Source organism: Diceros bicornis, chromosome 7 (genome assembly GCF_020826845.1).
Source record: "Diceros bicornis minor isolate mBicDic1 chromosome 7, mDicBic1.mat.cur, whole genome shotgun sequence".
In the NCBI taxonomy this organism is placed as follows: Eukaryota; Metazoa; Chordata; class Mammalia; order Perissodactyla; family Rhinocerotidae; genus Diceros; species Diceros bicornis.
The window spans coordinates 31,897,197-31,917,492 of NC_080746.1; the positions used below are offsets into that span (position 1 = coordinate 31,897,197).

General features: G+C 34.8%; 1 protein-coding gene across 1 annotated transcript in view; it reads right to left on the minus strand.

Moving 5' to 3' along the window:
• The window catches only part of DYNC2H1 (dynein cytoplasmic 2 heavy chain 1), a 292,655-nt gene that overhangs the window by 201,573 nt on the left and 70,786 nt on the right, over positions 1-20,296 (minus strand). Inside the window, exons 47-54 of the mRNA XM_058545326.1 lie at positions 19,544-19,711; positions 13,895-14,025; positions 12,478-12,726; positions 11,798-11,906; positions 8,712-8,825; positions 7,416-7,558; positions 2,337-2,421; positions 358-512 (exon numbers count right to left, since the gene is read on the minus strand). Of these exons, the coding sequence (XP_058401309.1) occupies positions 358-512; positions 2,337-2,421; positions 7,416-7,558; positions 8,712-8,825; positions 11,798-11,906; positions 12,478-12,726; positions 13,895-14,025; positions 19,544-19,711 (1,154 nt within the window). The remainder of the gene's footprint in view (positions 1-357; positions 513-2,336; positions 2,422-7,415; positions 7,559-8,711; positions 8,826-11,797; positions 11,907-12,477; positions 12,727-13,894; positions 14,026-19,543; positions 19,712-20,296) is intronic.

Here is a 20,296-nt window from a genome sequence, read left to right on the forward strand (position 1 = left end):
GGTATTATAAAGCATAATCTTGGATATTATGTTTTAATTAATAATAGGCATTTCTGAAATTCTAAAAATGTTTTCATGTAAAAGAGACTTTTAAAGACAGCACCACAGGCTATCAAAAGCATATAAATACCATCCAGTGAAAAAAAAGAATAATTACTGAATCAAAAAAACCCCCACAATACCATTACTATAATCTAGTGGGCAATACAGGTAGGTAAGTGAGACTGTTTTAAAGCATTTAATATAGTATAATATTTATTTATACTAAATATATGCCACAGGCAACATGGATTGCCACATACATAATCCTTGTTCTCAGTATATAGGTAAAATAATTCAAGATTATCAACATTGTACCTGCAAATGACTTTGTCTTTTTAGTAATTCCTTTTTCTTGCTGCTACTAATGGCAGAATACACATGTAAAAAGGTCATATATCGGCTTGGTGTAGCACCATATGCTTTACAAGATTCATGAATTAATAAAAATGATTTTAGAAAATCAGGATCAACTAGAAAGAGATAGAAAACAAAAATGACTTATTACATGCATGATCCAGTAAGAATTAGAGAAAATAATCTTAACTATATTTATTTCATACCAGATATTTCTACCTATATAACTATAAATTTGAGATCTCATCTTCGCTTAAAGTGCTTTGCTTAAAATGCTTTAGGCATTCCCAAACATCTATTCACAGCTCCCATTTTCCTTATGAATTTTGAATTATTTAATTTCAGTGGTCTCTATCCTTCCACTGTTATACGTTTTCCCTGAACACTTTTATTGCTACAAGAAAGATAAATCTCCAGGTGTCATAACATATAAATTAACTGGAACTACATAACACACATAATCCAGACGTATGCTCAATAAAAGCTGCTTGATTGGAAAAGAGATACCAAACCATACAACACCAATCCACTCCCCTTTGACACAGGGAGAAACAGGACTTCAAAAGCCAAAAAATTAAGAATAAGTTCACATTAGATTCAACATATCCATGACCAAACACATGATCATCTTCCTCTCATCACCTCAATCTATTTCCCTCTGTATTCCCCACTTGATTTATAAAATCAATTTGTAATGAGTTTTCTAAGCCAGAACCCTAAGAAACATCCTTGACTCCTTCTTCCTTATATGCCACAGCCATTACATAACCAAGTCCCCTTTAGGCTACCTCCTAATATCTCCCCAAGCCCATTCTTTCCTCTTAGGTTACTGCAATAACCTTCTACAGTGGTCTAATTGCCTTCTGTTTCTCCGAGCTGCATCAATTTATTTTCCAATAACTGAAGAAAGGAATGGATCCAGAGATTTCTGTTTCTAAAACAAGACTCTGGTTACATCTCTGCTAAAATTTCCCAATTACCCCAGATCACCCACAAGTTAGAATCCAAATTTCTTAGCATGACATGGAAGGCTCTTCATTACCTGACCCTGCCTACCTTTCCCTCTTCATCTAGTACTCTACTATTTATACATTCTATGTTTCAACTCTTTAGGCTATTTAATGTTTCATAAGAATGTCTATTTTATTTCTCCAAGCCTTTTCCATGCTAGTCACTCTAACCAGAATACCCGTCCCCAAATTGCCTGTCTGGGCAATGTCCATTTCCTATAATATTTGCCAGTTAGAGGTTTCACTTTCCAATGCACTTCATATAAAATTCTACCATCACTCATTTTGCTATATCAGAGATTTAGGTTTATATATAACATAATTCTTGCTATTACTAGACTACGAGTTCCTAAGACATCTCTAGTACCCAGCTCAGTACCTAATATAAAACAAGTTCAATCAATATGATGATTAGATGGTTAGATAAATAAATGAATGAATATGCTATGGTCTAAAAGAAAAATAAACACTACATTCAAAATTAATTTGGAACTTGAGAAAATAATGAGAATATCAGAGTTAAGAGAATATTATGACCATACACAAAGAATATCATAAAACGTTTTCATGTATGAGTTGAGTGCTATGACATATCTAAATGATAAACTAATATGAAAAGTTTAGGCTACTAGTCAAAGACCCTAAGCAATATAAGCAGGCCCTTTAGATCATTTGGGTCAAAAATATAATTTTTTAATTTCTTAAATTCAAACAGTAGATATTCTGTTAGGTCCTACATGAAATGACATAAACATTAGTTTAAAAATAAAGAGGGCTTCAAAGTGCAGTTTGCATCAAAAGAAATCTAACTTTGTTTAGCATTATTCAAATTCATAATCACTGGGAATCTTTAATGGATCTATAACATTAGAAAACAGCAATTACTTCACAAATGAAAATCAGATAAAATCAATTTCATCAAAACACTACCTGAATTTTTTTTCTTTTCTTCTTTTCGTTTTTTGTCACTGCATTTTTCTTCACCACCTGTGTCTCTGAATAACATTTCCGGTATCTAAAACAGGAAGAGCATTTCTTTAAATCTCAATTCACTATGAAAAAGTTTAAATAATCCAGAATCAGGGGTTGAAAATCTTTAACACACAAAAAAGTAGCAATTGCACTTTTCTTCTAGGATTCTTTCCAGACTAAGAGAAAAAATTAACGTAGCCTTCTTTAGAAGACATTATTTCTTAGACAAGATTTTGACATATATCAACAATTAATTGATTGCAAATTAATGACAAATAGGGAAAAGCTCCAACATCTCACTGAAAAGTGATGAGACTATATGAAATGAAGGAAATTACAATTTGGATTGAATTAGAAAGTAATCACAAATGCCATTTAAGATCATACAATAATAAAAATTAAATGTTTTATTTGGCATCAAACTAATAAAATGCCTTCATGGCATAACGGGATAGCAAAGATTCTTAGCTTTCTTGAATAAAAAATAACTAAAAGTAAATGAAAATAATTTCATAATTGCTAAGTAACAATTTCATAAGCAATAATTCTAAAAACCATCTACTGTGTAGCTATAACTAGGTTTTTGCCATTATCGCAAATAAGAAAAAGTTTCATAAACAGACATTATTGTTATTACAGAAAATATGATAATCTTATGAGTACTATTTAAAAATAAACACACAAGAAAACTTAGTTTTCTGAGAAAAATAATTCAAGTAGTAGAACTCTGAAATTTTAAAATTAAGCCAAAAAGCTTCAACTTCTCTCATGTGACACAGCTAACATTAATAGCAAGAGGAAGCACAAGTAAGCCAGGTAATTAGATCAAAAAGTAATATTCTGAATTTCTCAGAACGAATAAAATGTAAGCAAAAGATCCCTTAACTAATGGAGAGTTTGAAAATGCCTTGGGTCTTAAGCTAGAGAGCATGTTTTTGTCTCAAACACCTTCACTCATTTCCGACAAAACACTTAAGCCTCCGTGAGGATACTTGAAATTTACACTTTTAAATCAATGGAAATTTGTTTCTTTGGAACTCACTTTCTTTAAAATAGTCTATCCCTTACTGTTAATTAGCTTGATTGTGGTAAACATATCACAACATATACGTATATCAAAACATCATGTGGTACACCTTAAATAAATACAATTTTTATTTGTCAGTTATACCTGAATAAAGCTGAGGGAAAAAAATAAAAAGTCTATCCCTAAACAATATCCTACATCAGCAAAATTTCCCTGTCTGGATTCACCCACTTTTCCCTTTGCCTCCACCTTCCCTCCTTGGAGACAATGGCACTTTCTAAAAAGAGTTGAATGAGTATATTAACACTATTAATTCCTATTATTACCCTCATCTCTCAATTCCTTGAATTCCTTTTTCTGTTACCTTATCCACCACCTTTTTCTCAGCCACTCACCCCCACCTCAAACGGCCATATCCTGAGACCTCGTCATTAACAATAACTGAAATCATTCCATAATCTCACTTTCAAACATCTCACTCTTCTATCATTACACTCCTATCTTCCAAGCTCATTCCCTTTGCCATGTCGATAATCCTAAGGCCCCACTAAGACCTACAATCTTTTGCACTGTCATTCACCATCTTCTTATCACAATTTCTCGACTCCCTTGGCCCTCACTTGCTTTGTCATACTTGACTAGCAAAGCCCCAACCCTGGTTAAATGCAAGTCACCACCTATTGCAGGTCTGCACCTGTGAGTGAATGTGAGACTAGAGAAAAAACACAACAATGCTGATTGGCCTCAACTGAACTTCATGATCACTAACGTCAAGAGAACTTTTTTTTTTTTTTTTGTGAGTAAGATCGGCCCTGAGCTAACATCTGCCAATCCTCCCCTTTTTGCTGAAGAAGACTGGCCCTGGGCTAACATCCATGCCCATCTTCCTCTACTTTATATGGGACGCTGCCACAGCATGGCTTGACAAGCAGTGCGTCGGTGCACGCCCAGGATCCGAATCGGTGAACCCCAGGCCGCCGCAGCAGAGTGCGCACACACAACCACTGGCGCCACCGGACCAGCCCCTCAAGAGAACTTTTAATGCTACCTATCATACTCCATTCCTCTAAATCTTTCACTCTTTCACTCTTCCAAACTACTATTTTGCATATCCTCTTGTATCTCTTCAAGACTCCAAAATCTCTTCCCTCTACTTTTCTCTGAACTGATAATCTTACCTCCTATTTCACTGAGAAAATAGAAACAATCAGGTGTCTGAAACTTTACAATACCACACCTGCCCACCTACGTGGACCTGTGCCCCATACTCTGCTTTCTTTCCTGTTATTATGGATGATGCTTCCATTCTCCAAGTAAAGGCCAAGCCTTAATCCTTTCATTTGTGCATTAGACCCATATGCTGTCCACTACCCAATTTTTCCCTGTCTTTCCAGTAACATATTTTTTTACTTCCTTTTTGCATCCCCAACAGCATATAAACATGCTATAGTTCGTCCCATCTTAAAATTAAAAACAAAAGAAAACACTATTTTTATTGCCACTTCCTCCAGTTACTGATCCATTTCTCTCTTCCACTTGAAACAAAATTCCTCAAAAGAGGTGACCATACTCACTCTCTTCAATCCTCTCTTCTCACTCTTTGTGAAACATGTTCCAACATAGGTTTTCCGATTACTAACTGAAACTGCTTTATCAAAGTCACCAATGACCTCCATGTTGCTAAATCCAATAATCAATTCCCAGGCCTCATCTACTTTCATGTGTCATAGTTCATCATTCCTTACTCCTTTGAAATGCTGTCCTTGCTTGGCTTCTCAGCTTTGCTGGTCTTCACATTCTCCTGGTTTTCGTCCTATTTCCCCTGCAGCTTCTTCTCAGTATCCTTTGCTGGTTCCTTCCCTTCATCTCAGCTTCTTAATGTTGAAGTGCCCCAGGGTTCAGTCCTTGGATCTCTTCCCTCTTTTGTCAACACTCACTCCTTTGGCAACATCATTCATTCTCACAGCTTTAAATACCACTAAAATCCGATAACTCCCAAATTTTTATCCGTATGCCTGATCTTTCTTTTCCCTGAACTCCAGACTCATATATCCAAATGTCTTCTCAACTTCTGAAACTTGGATGTCTGACATCTCTTTTTTAACACATCGAAAACCAAAAGCCTCATATTCTCCTCTCAAAATGCTCTTCTCAGTCTCCCCCTTTTCAGCTGACAGTTTAGTCCATCCTTCCAGGTGCTCCAGCCAACATACTTGGAAGTGTTCTTGACTCACTTTGTCTTACACGTGCTACAATCAGTCAGCAAATCCTGTTTTATTTACTGCAAAATACATCCAGAATCCAACCACTTCTCACCACCTCCACCACTACATCCCTAATGCAAGCCATCCTTTTCTCTCACCTGGATTATCACAATAGCTTTGTAACAGCTTTGAGTTCTGCCCTCTACAGTCTGTTTTCAACCCAGAAGCCAGAGTAATCCCATTAAAACATTACAACAGTTTTGCTCAAAAGCCTCCCAAGGCTCTCTTACTTGTTCCTAGGAAAAGCTAAAATCCTTATAATGGCTTGCGAAGTCCCACTCTAACCGTTCTTCTCTTACTCCCCTGACCTCATCTCCAACTACTCTCCCCCTTCATCACTCTGTTACAGATGAACTGGCTTCTTGCTGATCCTCAAAATCACCAGGCATGCTCTCATCTCAGGATCTTCACCTAGAAAGATTTTCCCCCAGAGAACACCCAAAAGAATGTAAATTTTATGAGGGCAGGGACTTTTGTCTGTTTTTTCTCTGCTATATCCTCAACATATAGAATAGTGGCACATATAAGCACCCAATTACCACTTCTTAATGAACGCCTCTAGTTCACGCGGCCTCCTCAGACTACAATAACTTTCCTCTCCTTTATCTACTTACTGAAATCTATCTAAAATATCACCACATCTGCAAAATCTTGTCTGTTATCCCAAATTATACACCATCCTCTGAATCATGATAGGCATTAGTCTCTACTTTAATTATATAAACATAAAGAAATGAATGCTTGAGAATATGAATATCATTCAGAGACAATATTGCAAATTATCATTTATTCAAACAAAACAATATGAGAGGCTTCCAGTTAAGACAGTGCTACGAGTTCACACTTTAAACTCATCCTCCAAGCAGATAGTATAGCAATGATAGAATTTGTTTGTTTGTTTTAGCTCTGAGCTAACATCTGTTGCCAATCCTCCTCCTTTTGCTGAGGAAGATTGGCCCTGAGCTAACATCCGTGTCCATCTTCTTCTACTTTATATGGGACGCCGCCACAGCATGGCTTGATAAGCAGTGTGTCAGTCTGTGCCCGGGATCCGAACCTGCGAACTCCAGGCTACTGAAGCGGAGCGCACAAACTTAACCACTATGTCACTGGGCCAGCCCCTAGATTTTTTAAAAAGGACTTAAAAATTTTTTATTTAAAAAATTGCTGGGGCCGGGCCCGGTGGTGCAAGTGGTTAAGTGTGCATGCTCCGCTGCAGTGGCCCAGGGTTCGCTGGTTCAGATCCCGGACGCGCACCAACACACTGCTTGGCGAGCCATGCTGTGGCGGCGTCCCATATAAAGTAGAGGAGGATGGGCACAGATGTTAGCCCAGGGCCAGTCTTCCTCAGCAAAAAAAGAGGAGGACTGGCAGATGTTAGCACAGGGCTGATCTCCTCACAAAAATAAACAAATAAATAAATAAATAAAAATTGCTAAATTATTGTTGTGATGTTCTTATTACAAATTAGCCTATGATGGGCTAGTTAATGAAATGCATAAAAATTTTAAGTACAATAAATATCTCTGTGGTCCTTAATTAAGAACACAATCTTCAACCTCAAATTCTATACTCAACTATTATTCAAGAGTATGAAGGAAATAGTTACGTTCAAATATACAAGAGATACTCAGTGTCATAATTAAGGTAATAGAACAAACACAAAAGGGAAGTTGTGAAAAATCAATAACGTCACAAAGAAAATATGCTTATTTTTTTATTTCCATGTTTAAATGTTAAACTTACTTTCTTCATACTGCTATCTGACCAACCCTCCATCCACAACACCTGGCATTTCTTATGTAAAGCTGGATTACTCTCACAGTTTATTATGAAGTTTAAATTTGCAGAATCCATTATCAAGACAATATGCAAGTTTTGCTGAATTCCTAAAAAATAGATAAGAAAATTATAATCATGAATTACTATAACAATAATAATTGGGACCTATATATGGTCTTGTTTTATGACAAGACCTATATATGTTTTATAACAAGACCTATATATGGTCTTGTTTTATGAGATTAAAATTTTCTGAAACGGAATGGTAGGAGCTATTTATTAAAAAGAACAAGCTATGAAACAGTATTACAGTATAATTTTTATCTTTGTTAAAAAATACATGTCTCTGTGTGTGTGTGTGTGTGTTCATGCTAAGAAAAAAGATCCAGAGGATATTCATGAAGAAAAGTATATATGCTATATTGCTGTTTTGTATGTTAATTTTCAAATGTGATACTGGATTCTATTTTATAATTTTTTCTTCAAGGATTTTTGTTTCAAAATTCACAAGCAAAACTGATCTCTCGTTTTCTTTTAGGAGAAATATCTTTTCCCTGTTTCAATATCAACATTATTTTCCCTTCATAAACGGAAATTTGGAAACCTTCCTTCCTTTTCTATGCTTCAAAACAGTTTAAAACAGCATTGGGATAATTTGTTTCTTAAAGGTGTGGTAGAATTTCCTTGTAAACTTGAAGGACAGGGAAGGGAGGGTAGCTCTTTAACAACTTTCTCTACTTTATCAATAATAAATGTTCTTTTAGGAAAAAAAAAAGATAAATGTAGTAGTAATGTCTGGATAGTGTTATTATTGCTTTATTTTTCACTTATTCAGTTTTAGATATCTATAGTGCACATAAAACTGCTTCTGTAATAATACAAGTTGTTTAGTTTTAAAAAAATATTATAGAGTCTGGTACAATCAAAATAATTCCCTAATTCTCTAAGGTAGGAGACACTAAGCACTAAGTTTACCACATGGAAACAAATGCAGCAAAGTAAATATTCCAAAGAATATTACCACACTTTCATCCTTCCCTTTTGCTAAAATTTTGATAATATGTTTTCATTATAGGTTAGCCTTTAGGCTACGTATGTATTATTTTCTAGAAGCTCCATAAAAAAGAAAAAAGTATAAATTACCAAATGGACCCAAGATTTAAGATACTTTTGCAATCTAATGAGAAAATAAGGCAAATAAAAGGTATTTATTTCACGTGAACCAAGTTTAAATTGATTAATGAATTCCATGTCACTTACTATATGTGAAGTAATCGAAGACTGGTCCAAAAAAACCATCTTGTGAAGCCTGATCTTTAAGAGGCAACAGCAAAGGCTCTAATTCTTCAAGAGTATAGAGTCCAGGAACTTCACCTACAGAAGAAGGTTACATTTCTTTTGAATTTTAGCTGCTTTACACTAATTCAAAACACATTTTACGTACATGATGCTTTTTCTATTTTTGTATTAAATAACCTGCCCTTATTCAATCTCTGTTTCCAAAAATACACACACCCTATCACCTCTATATCACTCAAAACTCTACATCTGTAGCCTTCATTTGATAAAATTTAAACTCCTAAGAAAGCCATACAAGACAGTTCATAATCTAGCCATCTATCTGCCTTTTCAGGTTCTTCTCCACCCCTCCCCAACATGACTTTGTATTCTAGCCTCAGTGAACCTCTTTGTGTTCCATAAATACAATGAAATACTCCTTCTTCCTGAAACATAATACCCACAGTCTTCCTCTGCCCCTTATCTTCCCAAAAAATTACTGTTTATCTTTCAAGACACGACTTTGCCAACTGCTATGCCCATGAGCCTTTCCTGACTACCCAAATGCTAGGTAAAGCACTCTTTTCTCTTTCACATAATGTCTGAAGATATCACTGTTTAGCATTTATCACATCATTTAATAACGAATGAATTACTTCCCTTTCCTGCCCAATAAGATTCTGAATTCCCAGAGGATAAATATTTGATCATGTTCAATATTAACTTTGGGGTATTCTTAGCAAAGTATCTGGGACATAAATATTTATGAGATGAATGAATGAATGAATTAATCAACTTGGACTAGAAATCAGGAGAACTAATCCATGGCCTGCTATTATGCAACGGAATGATGAAAGGCAAATCAAAGTTGATTAAGACTACAAGCATTTGATAGAGAGCCTGAACCATGTCTTGTTTACCACTACAAATCCAATATTTAGAACTCAGTCTGGCACACAGCAGGTGTTTAACGAATACTTGTTAAACCAATATATGTATAGTTTGCAAGAAACTATAAGATTAAATGAAAATTCTTTTGCTACACATCTAAAGCACAGCATTCAAGTATGGCCCATCATAGTCTGATCCCTACTTTTCTTTAGGCAAAACTTAGACATGCCAGCCCAGTCTCCCTCCCACAAGCCTGTACATATTCAAACACATGCACACATAAATCTGCTCTACGTCTTTCTCTAAAGTTCAGCCATATCAAGATACTTTTGATTGCTTAAATTTAGCAAAGAAAGCTAGTTCCACATATACACTATACACTATAAAGAATAAGAATTTGAAATAGGAAAAAGAGACAGAGGCCTATTGAGTACTTTCTCTGAAAGTATTTTTCAAATACTTTTTTTTGCCAAAAACGTTGGCAAAATTTAACTTTACTAAAATTTAACTTTATTTATGATTTTTGTATTTATATCTTGATAATAAAGACCAATTTATCTTAAGGCAAAAACAATAATTACTGGGTTAATGGTTATCTGGATGTTTGCTTTCACAAAATGAAACCAAAAAGCCAAAAACTGCGTATCTGGATTATTAGTTTATCTCAGCCAACATGAACAAGGTCTCCATCTAGTGACAATTTAAGCAATATGCAGGAATGTGCACCTTAAAAATCAAAAGAAGGCTATTCTATAAAAAGGCCACAAACATTTCAAGCTTGCTCAAGACCTACCACTTTCACTACGCCATTACCCCTCAACTCTTCAACAAATATCGACCCACCACTTGTCTAACTAGAATCCTCGTCTGTACTACTCATTTGGGCACTCAAGTATAGATACCTCATATTATAAATTAAATGTTTTCTTCAACCAAAGTCCGTTGAATTCTAAAGAAAAAATTATTTTATCTCAGAGCCTACCCAGCATGATACAAAATAAGTATTTATTAAAAACTGAGTTGAACACGAGCATCATTTGTAACTTTGTCCTCAGGTCTCCACAACAGAACAACTCATACAGTTGAAACTAGCTTTTAACAAGATTTACTTGTACTTGCATAACAAAATACTCTTGGTGCAAGTTTAAAACTAAGCTACCTCATAGCAAGTCTACTAACAGTGATTACTCATTATAAAAAGAGTCTAATAAATTTCATAAATTCTTCAGAAAAGGAAGAAATACGGGAAATTGCAGGCAGTCTCCCCAGGAAACCACCAAAAAGGTCAGGAGGCTTCGGAGACAACAGAATATACCTCTATTTGAGAAATATGAGATCTCATATATCTGGAATATATCTGTATTCATATATCCATACTAAGCCATACCATAATTATTCAATCATTCCACTAACGATGGACAGTGAGGTCTATCAAATTTTTTATTACAAACTACACATATTTCCTTACATACTATTTCTTTTATTTCTGCAACCTAGATTTTTTTTTTTTTTTGAGGAAGATCAGCTCTGAGCTAACATCCATGCCAATCCTCCTCTTTTTGCTGAGGAAGACTGGCCCTGAGCTACATCTATTGCCACTCCTCCTGCCTTTTTTTCCCTTTTTCTCCCCAAAGCCCCAGTAGATAGTTGTATGTCATAGTTGCACATTCTTCTAGTTGCTGTACGTGGGACGCCACCTCAGCATGGCCGGACAAGCTGTGCATTGGTGCGCGCCCAGGATCGGAACCCAGGCCGCCAGTAGCAGAGTGTGCACACTTAACTGCTAAGCCATGGGGCGGCCCCTATTTCTTTTATTTCTGTCAGTTAAAATTCTGCTAATAGAATTGCTATATGAAAGGGTATGGCACATTTTTCAAAAAAGTACTGGCTGATAACTTTCCCCAAAGTTTATAACAGATAACAGTGCCACTAAAAGTGTAGGAGGGCCAATTTTTCGGTACATTCACCAATATTCAATGTTAATAATCATTTTTACATAATTCTTCAATCCTTGGTTTTATAAAAATGAGACTTTCAATTCTCCTGCTCTGACCATGTCACCTTAGTAAAAGCTATGCCAAAAGTTCCCCGAAACATAACTTTACCCAAGACAATTTTACTGGAACAATTTTTACATTATTACTTTTATTTTCTTGGAATAGAAACCATTCACTTGCCTGAAGACAAAAGGCTATTGATCATCTCCAAAAATGTAGGATGTACAAACTGGTAATCCTCAAGAAGTAAAACTACCTGTTGTGCTTCAATACCTGCAAGATGCAGCACCTGCACAATAAGAAAACATATTTTGGTACCCATTAAATATTTTTGGCACAGTAAAAACATATTCTGTATGTAAATTAAGTCATTTTTAAACTTATTATATATATTCATTGTATATATATTACATATTATATATATAATATAATATATGTTTATTTGAGTAACCAAAATTAAAAATCAAATTTTAGCCATACAGTTTGGAAAGTAAATCCAGTCCTTGAACAAATACTATTTGGGGGAAATTTTAATTATTTTATAGCTAGGCCATTAAAACAAAAGGCAGAGGATCATTTCTATATATACCCACATGTCCTATATAAATTCCATTCTTTTGTTTATCTTTCACGTCCATCTAACATCCCATAATCTGGGGTACATGGGAACTAGAAATCCTGTAAGAACCTTTTCCTATCTGTACATAAAAATATAATTTTCTAATAATCATGGGGAAAATAATCATCAAAATTAAACACTATGTTGTATATCAGAGACTTAAAAGTCTTTAAAGCCTTTTAGAATAATAACTAATTGTGACTTAAAACCAAAATAAAGCAAAAAGTTGTGAGTAACTCACATGTTTGAGATCATTTTTGAACTGCTTCAGTTCATATCCTCTGGAAATCTTTGGAGAAAACAGACTTGCTCCATGCATATGACTGACTAAGGAAGTGATGGTCCGACGACCCACACCACTGCGCCCTGCTAACAGAAGCGAACCTCCAGGAAAACTCAGCACTCTGTCTACCCTAGACGTATATTCCAGGACTTCTTGGAAAAGCAAAATATCTAAATTCTGGTTATCTCGTCCATAATGAATAAGACCCTTTTAAAAAATCAAAAAGAACATTTTATAATTAATATAAGCACCAATTACACAATAAAAATGTTAATTATCTAGATTAAGATATTATATTTTTGATGCACTCTAGAAAAGGGGTTAAATAACTACATGTCATCTCACACTCTACATCTTGTCTATCCAGTAATCCAGCTCTATGGCACTTTGTAAGGAAAAACTTGTATGATGTTAAATAAGTTCAAGGGTCCCCAAAGATCAGTTACTTTTGTATACCATTAATACAACTAATAAAAAGCAGTGTGAGATAGCAGGTTAATAATAAAAAGCTCAAAACCCCTGGAATTTTACCAGTTGTTATAAACCAAATCAGTGTGCACAGACCATAAAACAATCCCCAACCTCGAGAAACCAAGTGCCTAAAAACTATTTTGTGAACTATTGTCCTTATGCACTGCTTGGGAATGAATCAAACGCCCACCCAAGTAGTCCGCCCTGCCAGCAACTACGTGCTAAAGTGAAGGAAGAGAGAAAAGACAACCAGACTTCATATACTTAACAACTTTCAACATTCCCAAACTTTGCAATATCCAATCAGCTTATCAGACCATAAATATTTTTTCTTGAAATAAAATCCACACTAACTTCCAACATAAATACTAATTTTAACGCAATCATATATAATACTGTTTCTTCTTCTTTATTGTAATTAAACTTAAAAAAAAACACTCTCTAGGACATTGCTACTCAAAGTTTCAGTGCACCAGCAGTATCACCATCATCTGGGAGCCTGTTAGAAATTTGGATTCTTTGGGCCTCATCTATGGAATCAGAATTCTTCAGGATGAGACCCAAGAATCAGCATATTTTCTGGTTCTCGAAGCGATTCTGATGCTCACTAAAGTTTAACACCACTGCTCTAGGATGATTTCCCAATTAATATTAACCCTGATTAATATTTCCAACATCAGATACCTTCTCCCAACAGGTGTCTTAGCAATTTGACACATATTTGTGTAAGTACATGTGCATCTAGTTAGATCTGCCACAATGAACTAAATTCCTAAACATAAGAACAAGCTTTGTCTAGTCTATTATCTTTCACTTCATATCCTCAAAAAGCTTGCAATAAATATTTTTAAAATGACTATAATCATAACTAAATCCCAATTCAAATTCACGATTCATACTATACCTTTTTAATAACATCCTTGAGATCTGCAGAATTTAGTTTTCCAAGTGGTTTTCCATGTGGAGGCAATGGCTGTCCCGGGGCTGCCTTTGTTCCTGAATTATGTCGGGCTCCCCACGTAACATAGAAACTATCTGTATAAATAAAGGATATTTTTGTTTTATTCGTGTTATTTGTAATGGGGGCATCAGTAAATACATTGCTTACTAAATTATTTTTAAGTTAATTAGCCCAAATAAGATCATTCCCAGAAAGGCAAAGATAAATTACTTTAAAGCATGCCTTGGAAGAGCAATAGGATCAGCTAATTTACAAAGACCTTAAATTGCGATATCGAACTCTACCTGAAAACTAACTGATGGTATCCCTATTCTGTCTTCGCCACCCATTCTCTTTCCCCAAATGAAATAACTTCTTTCTAACTTTCCACTAAAATGCCCCCTATTACTCTGTTTATTCCCTTTTTCCTTCTCCTTCTCCAGAATCTCCATATAAAATTTGCAGATTAAAAATAACATATGGGGCCAGCCTGGTGGCGTAGTGGTTAAGTTCAGCGTGCTCTGCTTTGGCAGCCCAGGCTCGTGGATTCAGATCTGACATACATCACTCGTCAAGGCCTGCTACGGCAGCATTCCACATACAAAGTAGAGTAAGATTGGCACAGATGTTAGCTCAGGGCCAATCCTCCTCAAGCAAAATGAAAAAGATTGGCAATGGATGTTAGCTTAGGGCCAATCTTCCTCACCAAAAAAAAAAAAAAAACATAAAAAATTGGCAATAAAATAAAACAATCTCAAAACTCTCCTTGAGAAAGAACAAAGATTTATGAATACCACTAACAGCCCTAACTTCTAAAATAAAAGAAAAATTAACCAAATTTTAATTAGAAAACAAAAATCCCACAAACTCCCCTTAAGTTTATCTATAGCAGTGTTCCTGTTACCATAAAAGGAAAATTTGTTCACCATTCTATTGAACCTTTCCCCTCCCAATTCCTCTGGGAGACTGTTCCATCAGGTATCCTCCTCGTCACAAACTCACCTCAACAACAGCCTTAGCTTCCCTAGACCCAAGCTACTTCCTTCCTTTTCCTTCATCATCACATTTCTTACATTACCTTCTCATTATCTTTCTTATATTATCTTCTGTCTGCAGAAACCACTATACTAAAACTCTTACTTGGGAACAACAATGCTGGCCCAATCACTAAATCCAAATCTTCTTTGTAGTCACTACTCCAACATGACTCGTGTGCATCTCCTCATTGAAGCGTTTTTCCTTGGATCCGTACTCATCAAGCCACAACCACTACTCCTTTTCAGTTTTCTGCTTACCCCTTATATTTTTATTTTCCTTTAGATCCAAATTCAGCCTGTTAATCTTTATTTCTAAACACTCCCCTTGAATTATTTACACTTATTCTGTGGATTAAATTATCAACAATTTATATACCAAAAACCCATTCACTAGTTATTTCTAGGCAAGTCTCTCAAGTTCTAGTCTAGTCCCATATTTGCAATTGCTTAATAGATATATAATTCATGCATTCATACCTTAAACACTTATCCATCACACATCTGCATTTAAACACTGTATTTTCTGTTAGAAAAAACAAACATGACTCCTACTCTCATAGAGCTGATACACTTTATGTAGATTTCTAAAAGACATTCATAAAGCTTGCAAATATTCAAACAAATGTATAAAACTGAACTCATTATCTTCTCATCTCATCATTTCTCACCTGGACTATTGCAGTAGCCTCCTAACTTGTATCCCTGCTACAAGTCTCTGCCCCCTCAACTACATCCTCACTGCTATTACAGTAACACACACAAAACCAAAATCTAATTGTGCCACACCACTCCAATATCACATACAGCTTCCAACTGCCTAAAAAAACCCAAACTCCTAATCAAGGCCTTTTTGATCTGGCTCTACTGACCGCTTGAATCTCCTGTCTTCCTCTGTATGCCACTATATACTTCAGCTTTCTCAAGCCTTTGATTCTTTGCGTATTCTCAGGTGTTAATCTAACAAAATATGTATAGGACTTATATGCTGAAAACTACACAACACTGATGCAAGCAAGCCAAAAACATCTAAATAAACAGACAGATATATCATGTTCATGGTTTGGAAGACTCAACACAATAAAAATGTCAATTCTCCCCAAACCAACATACAGAGTTAATGCAATTTCTATCTAAATCTCAGCAACATTGTTCATACATAGATAAAATTATTCTAACATTTATATGCAAAGGCAAAGGAAATGAAATAGCTAAAACAATTTTGAAAAAGAAGAATAAATTAGGAGAAATCAGTCTACTCAATTTCAAGACATCATATAGCTACAGTAATCAAGACTGTGTGGGGCCAGCCCCGTGGCTTAGCAGTTAAGTGCGCACGCTGCACTACTGGCGGCCCGGGTTTGGATTCCGGGTGCGCACCGATGCACCGCTTCTCCGGCCACGCCGAGGCCACGTCGCACATACAGCAACTACAAGGATGTGCAACTATGACATACAACTATCTACTGGGGCTTTGGGGGAAAAAAAAAGAGGAGGATTGGCAATAGATGTTAGCTCAGAGTCGGTCTTCCTCAGCAAAAAGAGGGGGATTAGCAAGGATGTTAGCTCAGGGCTGATCTTCCTCACAAAAAAAAATAAAAATAAATAAATAAATAAAGACAGTGTGGTATTGGCAGAAAGACAGACATATACATCAATGGACTAGAATAAAGCACCCAGAAATAGACCCACACAACTAATGTTTGACAAGGACGCAAAAGCAACTCAAGGCAGAAAGGTAGCCTTTTCAACGAATGGTGCTAGAACAAGTGGACATCCAAAGGAAAAGAAATGAACCTTGACCTAATTCTCATTTATTATATAGACACTAACTCAAAATAGACCAATGACTTAAACATAAAATGATAAAACTTTTAGTAAAAAATGTAGGAGGAAATCTTCAAGATCTAGAACTAGACAGAGTTCTTAAACTTGACACCAAAGATCCTTAAAGAGAAAAGTTAATAAGTTGGACTTCATAAAATTAAAATCTTTTTATCTGTGAAAGACCCTATTGAGAGATGAAAAGACAAGCTACAGAGTAGGAGAATAAATCTGCAAACCACATATTTGACAAAAGACTAGTATCTAGAATATATAAAGAACTCTCAAAATTCAACAATAAAAACAAACAATCCAGCTAGAGAATGGGCAAAAGACATGAAGAGACATTTCGCTGAAGAGGATATACAGCTGGCAAATAAGCATGAAAAGATGTTCAACTTCATTAGCTGTCAGGAAAACGCAAATTAAAACCACAATAACATAATAATACGTACTTATCAGAATAGCTAAAATAAAAAACAGTGACAACACCAAATGCTGACAAGGATGTGGAGCAATCAGGTCAGTCATATATTGCTGATGGGAATGTAAAATGATACAGCCACTCTAAAAAATAGCATGGCAAATTTTTGAAAAACTAGGCATACAAGTATCATACAACGGGCAATTGCACTCCTGAGCATTTATCCCAGAGAAATGAAATGTATGTTCACGTGAAAATCTGTACAGGAATTCTTATAGCAGCTTTCCTCCTAAGAGCCAAAAACTGAAAACAACCCAGATGTCTTTCAACAAGTAAATAGTTAAAGAAATGGTAGTACGTCAGAATACCTTCTCAGCAATAAAAAGGAACAAACTACTGAAACACACAACAACCTGCATATATCTCCAGAGAATTATTCTGAATAAACATAAGATTCTTGAAATGGCAAAATTAAATACAGAACAGATTGGTAGTTTCCAGGGGATGGGAGTGGAGTGAGTGTGGCTACAAGAGTGCAGCATGATAGATCCTTGTGGTGATGTTCTGTATCTTAACTGTATCAATGGCAATATTCTGGTTGGTGACGTTGTGCTATAATTTTGCCAGATGTTACCATTGGGGGAAACCAAGTAAAAGGTACATGTGCTCTCTCTGTATTAATTCTTACAACTGTATGTGAATCTAAAATTACTCAAAATAAAAAATTTATTTTAAAAAGTTTCAAAGTAACTTCCTCAGAAAAGAATTAGTTTCTACCTCTTCTATACTCCTGATTTCTAGTCTATGTCCCAAATATATTAAGAAAAGTTCTATTATTTGTAAAGTACTTCATGCTCTATTGTAATTATCAGTTTAACCATCTATTTGCAGAAATCTTTGTGGCATCTAAACACACTACCAACAGTTATTACTGTAAGCAAGGACTTTCATATCTCTATCTGCTATTAGATGACAAGTTTCTTGAGCACAAGAATATATCTAGTTTATTAAGTCTCCAAGATTAAATTTTTCTTAATAAATTAATATTCCACTATGTGAAAATCCTATTTGCCTAGATCTAACATATATCAAGCCTGTATTTTTAAAAAATACAGCCCTTCATTGAAAAGTAAAATACAGAGAGGAAAACAACATATACTATTTACAGAGTCCTACATAGGAGACTCTGAAAGATACCAAACTCTAGAGAATTCAGATACCCAATAAGACACTGATACTATTTAATGCCTAAAGGATATGCCACTTTCTTTGCAAGAAGAAACACTATTAACTCACTTTTCAGACTGAGAAAGATGGCACCATTTAAGAACCAAAGTGTCTCCACACTAAGCCATGAAAACTACAGGCCACAGTGACATAAATCCTCACTCAAGATCAAGCCAACTCTGAACTATAACCAGGCTTCTCTCAGCATTTCATCCTGCCTTAGGTTCTTTTGAACTCATTTCCTGATTCAAAAACTCAAGCAGCACCTAGAAAATTCTTTCTATCACTCTCAACATCCTTCTTACCTTCCAGATTCTCTTTGGCTTATATAATTATGACCCTGGGGCCAATATCAAATCTAGAAATGTACAATATATGAATGTATTATATGAAATATTTTTGAAGCCTAGCTTTATAGTCTAATAGAATAGAAACTCATTTTGTAGCTTGAAAGCAGTTTTATTAGGAAATATTTCCACATTATGGTCTTCTTTTATCAAAGGCACTTTCACCAGGATGATTTTCATGTTGCATGCATTACGCCCACAGCAGTTTTCAAAACGCAAATCGGTTATTAAGCAGTAATAGCTGCAAATGCAACACAGTTGCTTTGACTGAAGAGTCTTATGCTTTGTTTATCATAACAATGGGAGAAGTTGGTAAGAAGAATATGTAAGAAGTTCTGTGCTAATGACAATATGAATAGTGACACGAATTAGAATGGCCACTACTCTTAAGCAAAAGTTCATTATAATCGAATATGGATTTTCACAATGATCTTTAAGTTTCATACACATATGGCTATTAAGAAAACATTATTAATAAAAATGCTTCAGGAAATACAATTTTGAACTGCAAATGTAAAACACTGTGACCTGAATCTCTTTTTCCCAAGAAAACAATTATTGTCATTATATTTTGTTTGGAACATAATTATTGAAATCGAGCAAAAAAGGCAGAGCAGCCGCTTATGGTAAAAATAACATTAAAATTATCCAAAGTTTTGATGTGTTTAGACATATGAAATCATGCTATTAGTAAGAAATACAATTTTAACATTCTCATAACATTTATCTGTTTACATAAACTCTGTAACTATATTACCTGCCATATTGTCTAATATATCTGAGCCCCAATCTCCTTGAAACACTGACGTTAAAATGCTGTCAAACAAATGAAGTTCTTTCGCACCAACAATTTTGTCACGAAATAAGCGCCGTGCTTCATATGCCACAATTTCTAATACATAATCTATTGGATGGTTTGAAGAGCCTAAAAAAGGCAAATTTTTCTTTAATTGTAATAAAATTCAAATGATTTGAAAATGGTCTGTTTCAACATAATATTAGAAAGAAATAGAGAATGAGAATCTACATACCATAATTTTGGCACCAGATAAATAGAAGGAAAGGGGAAAAAAGTTAAATTCATTTTGTTAATGAGTTGGTAAATTTTCTTTTTTTGATTCTTTAACGGATACATTAAGCACTATTATCTCTAGTTGTTCAATAAAAATATCAATCCCAAAAAGTATATTAAACATGCTTTGGCTACAAAGAATAATGATTTCATTTTTCCCACAATCAAGTCTTAATAGTGACAATCATAAATAGTTTAGAAGAGAAAACATAATAAAATATTATAATTTTAATATTATGTTTAAATTTAATGTTAATATTTAAGTTTAATATTAACATTATTTAAATTATAATTGTAAAGTACTATAATTAGTTATAATACTCATTTAACGTATCTATTACAAGTACAATATACAGCATAAACACACACATACAAACATAGACACACTGTGGCATTCTAAAGAAAGATAAGTGATTTGAAATCATGAAAGCAAAACTT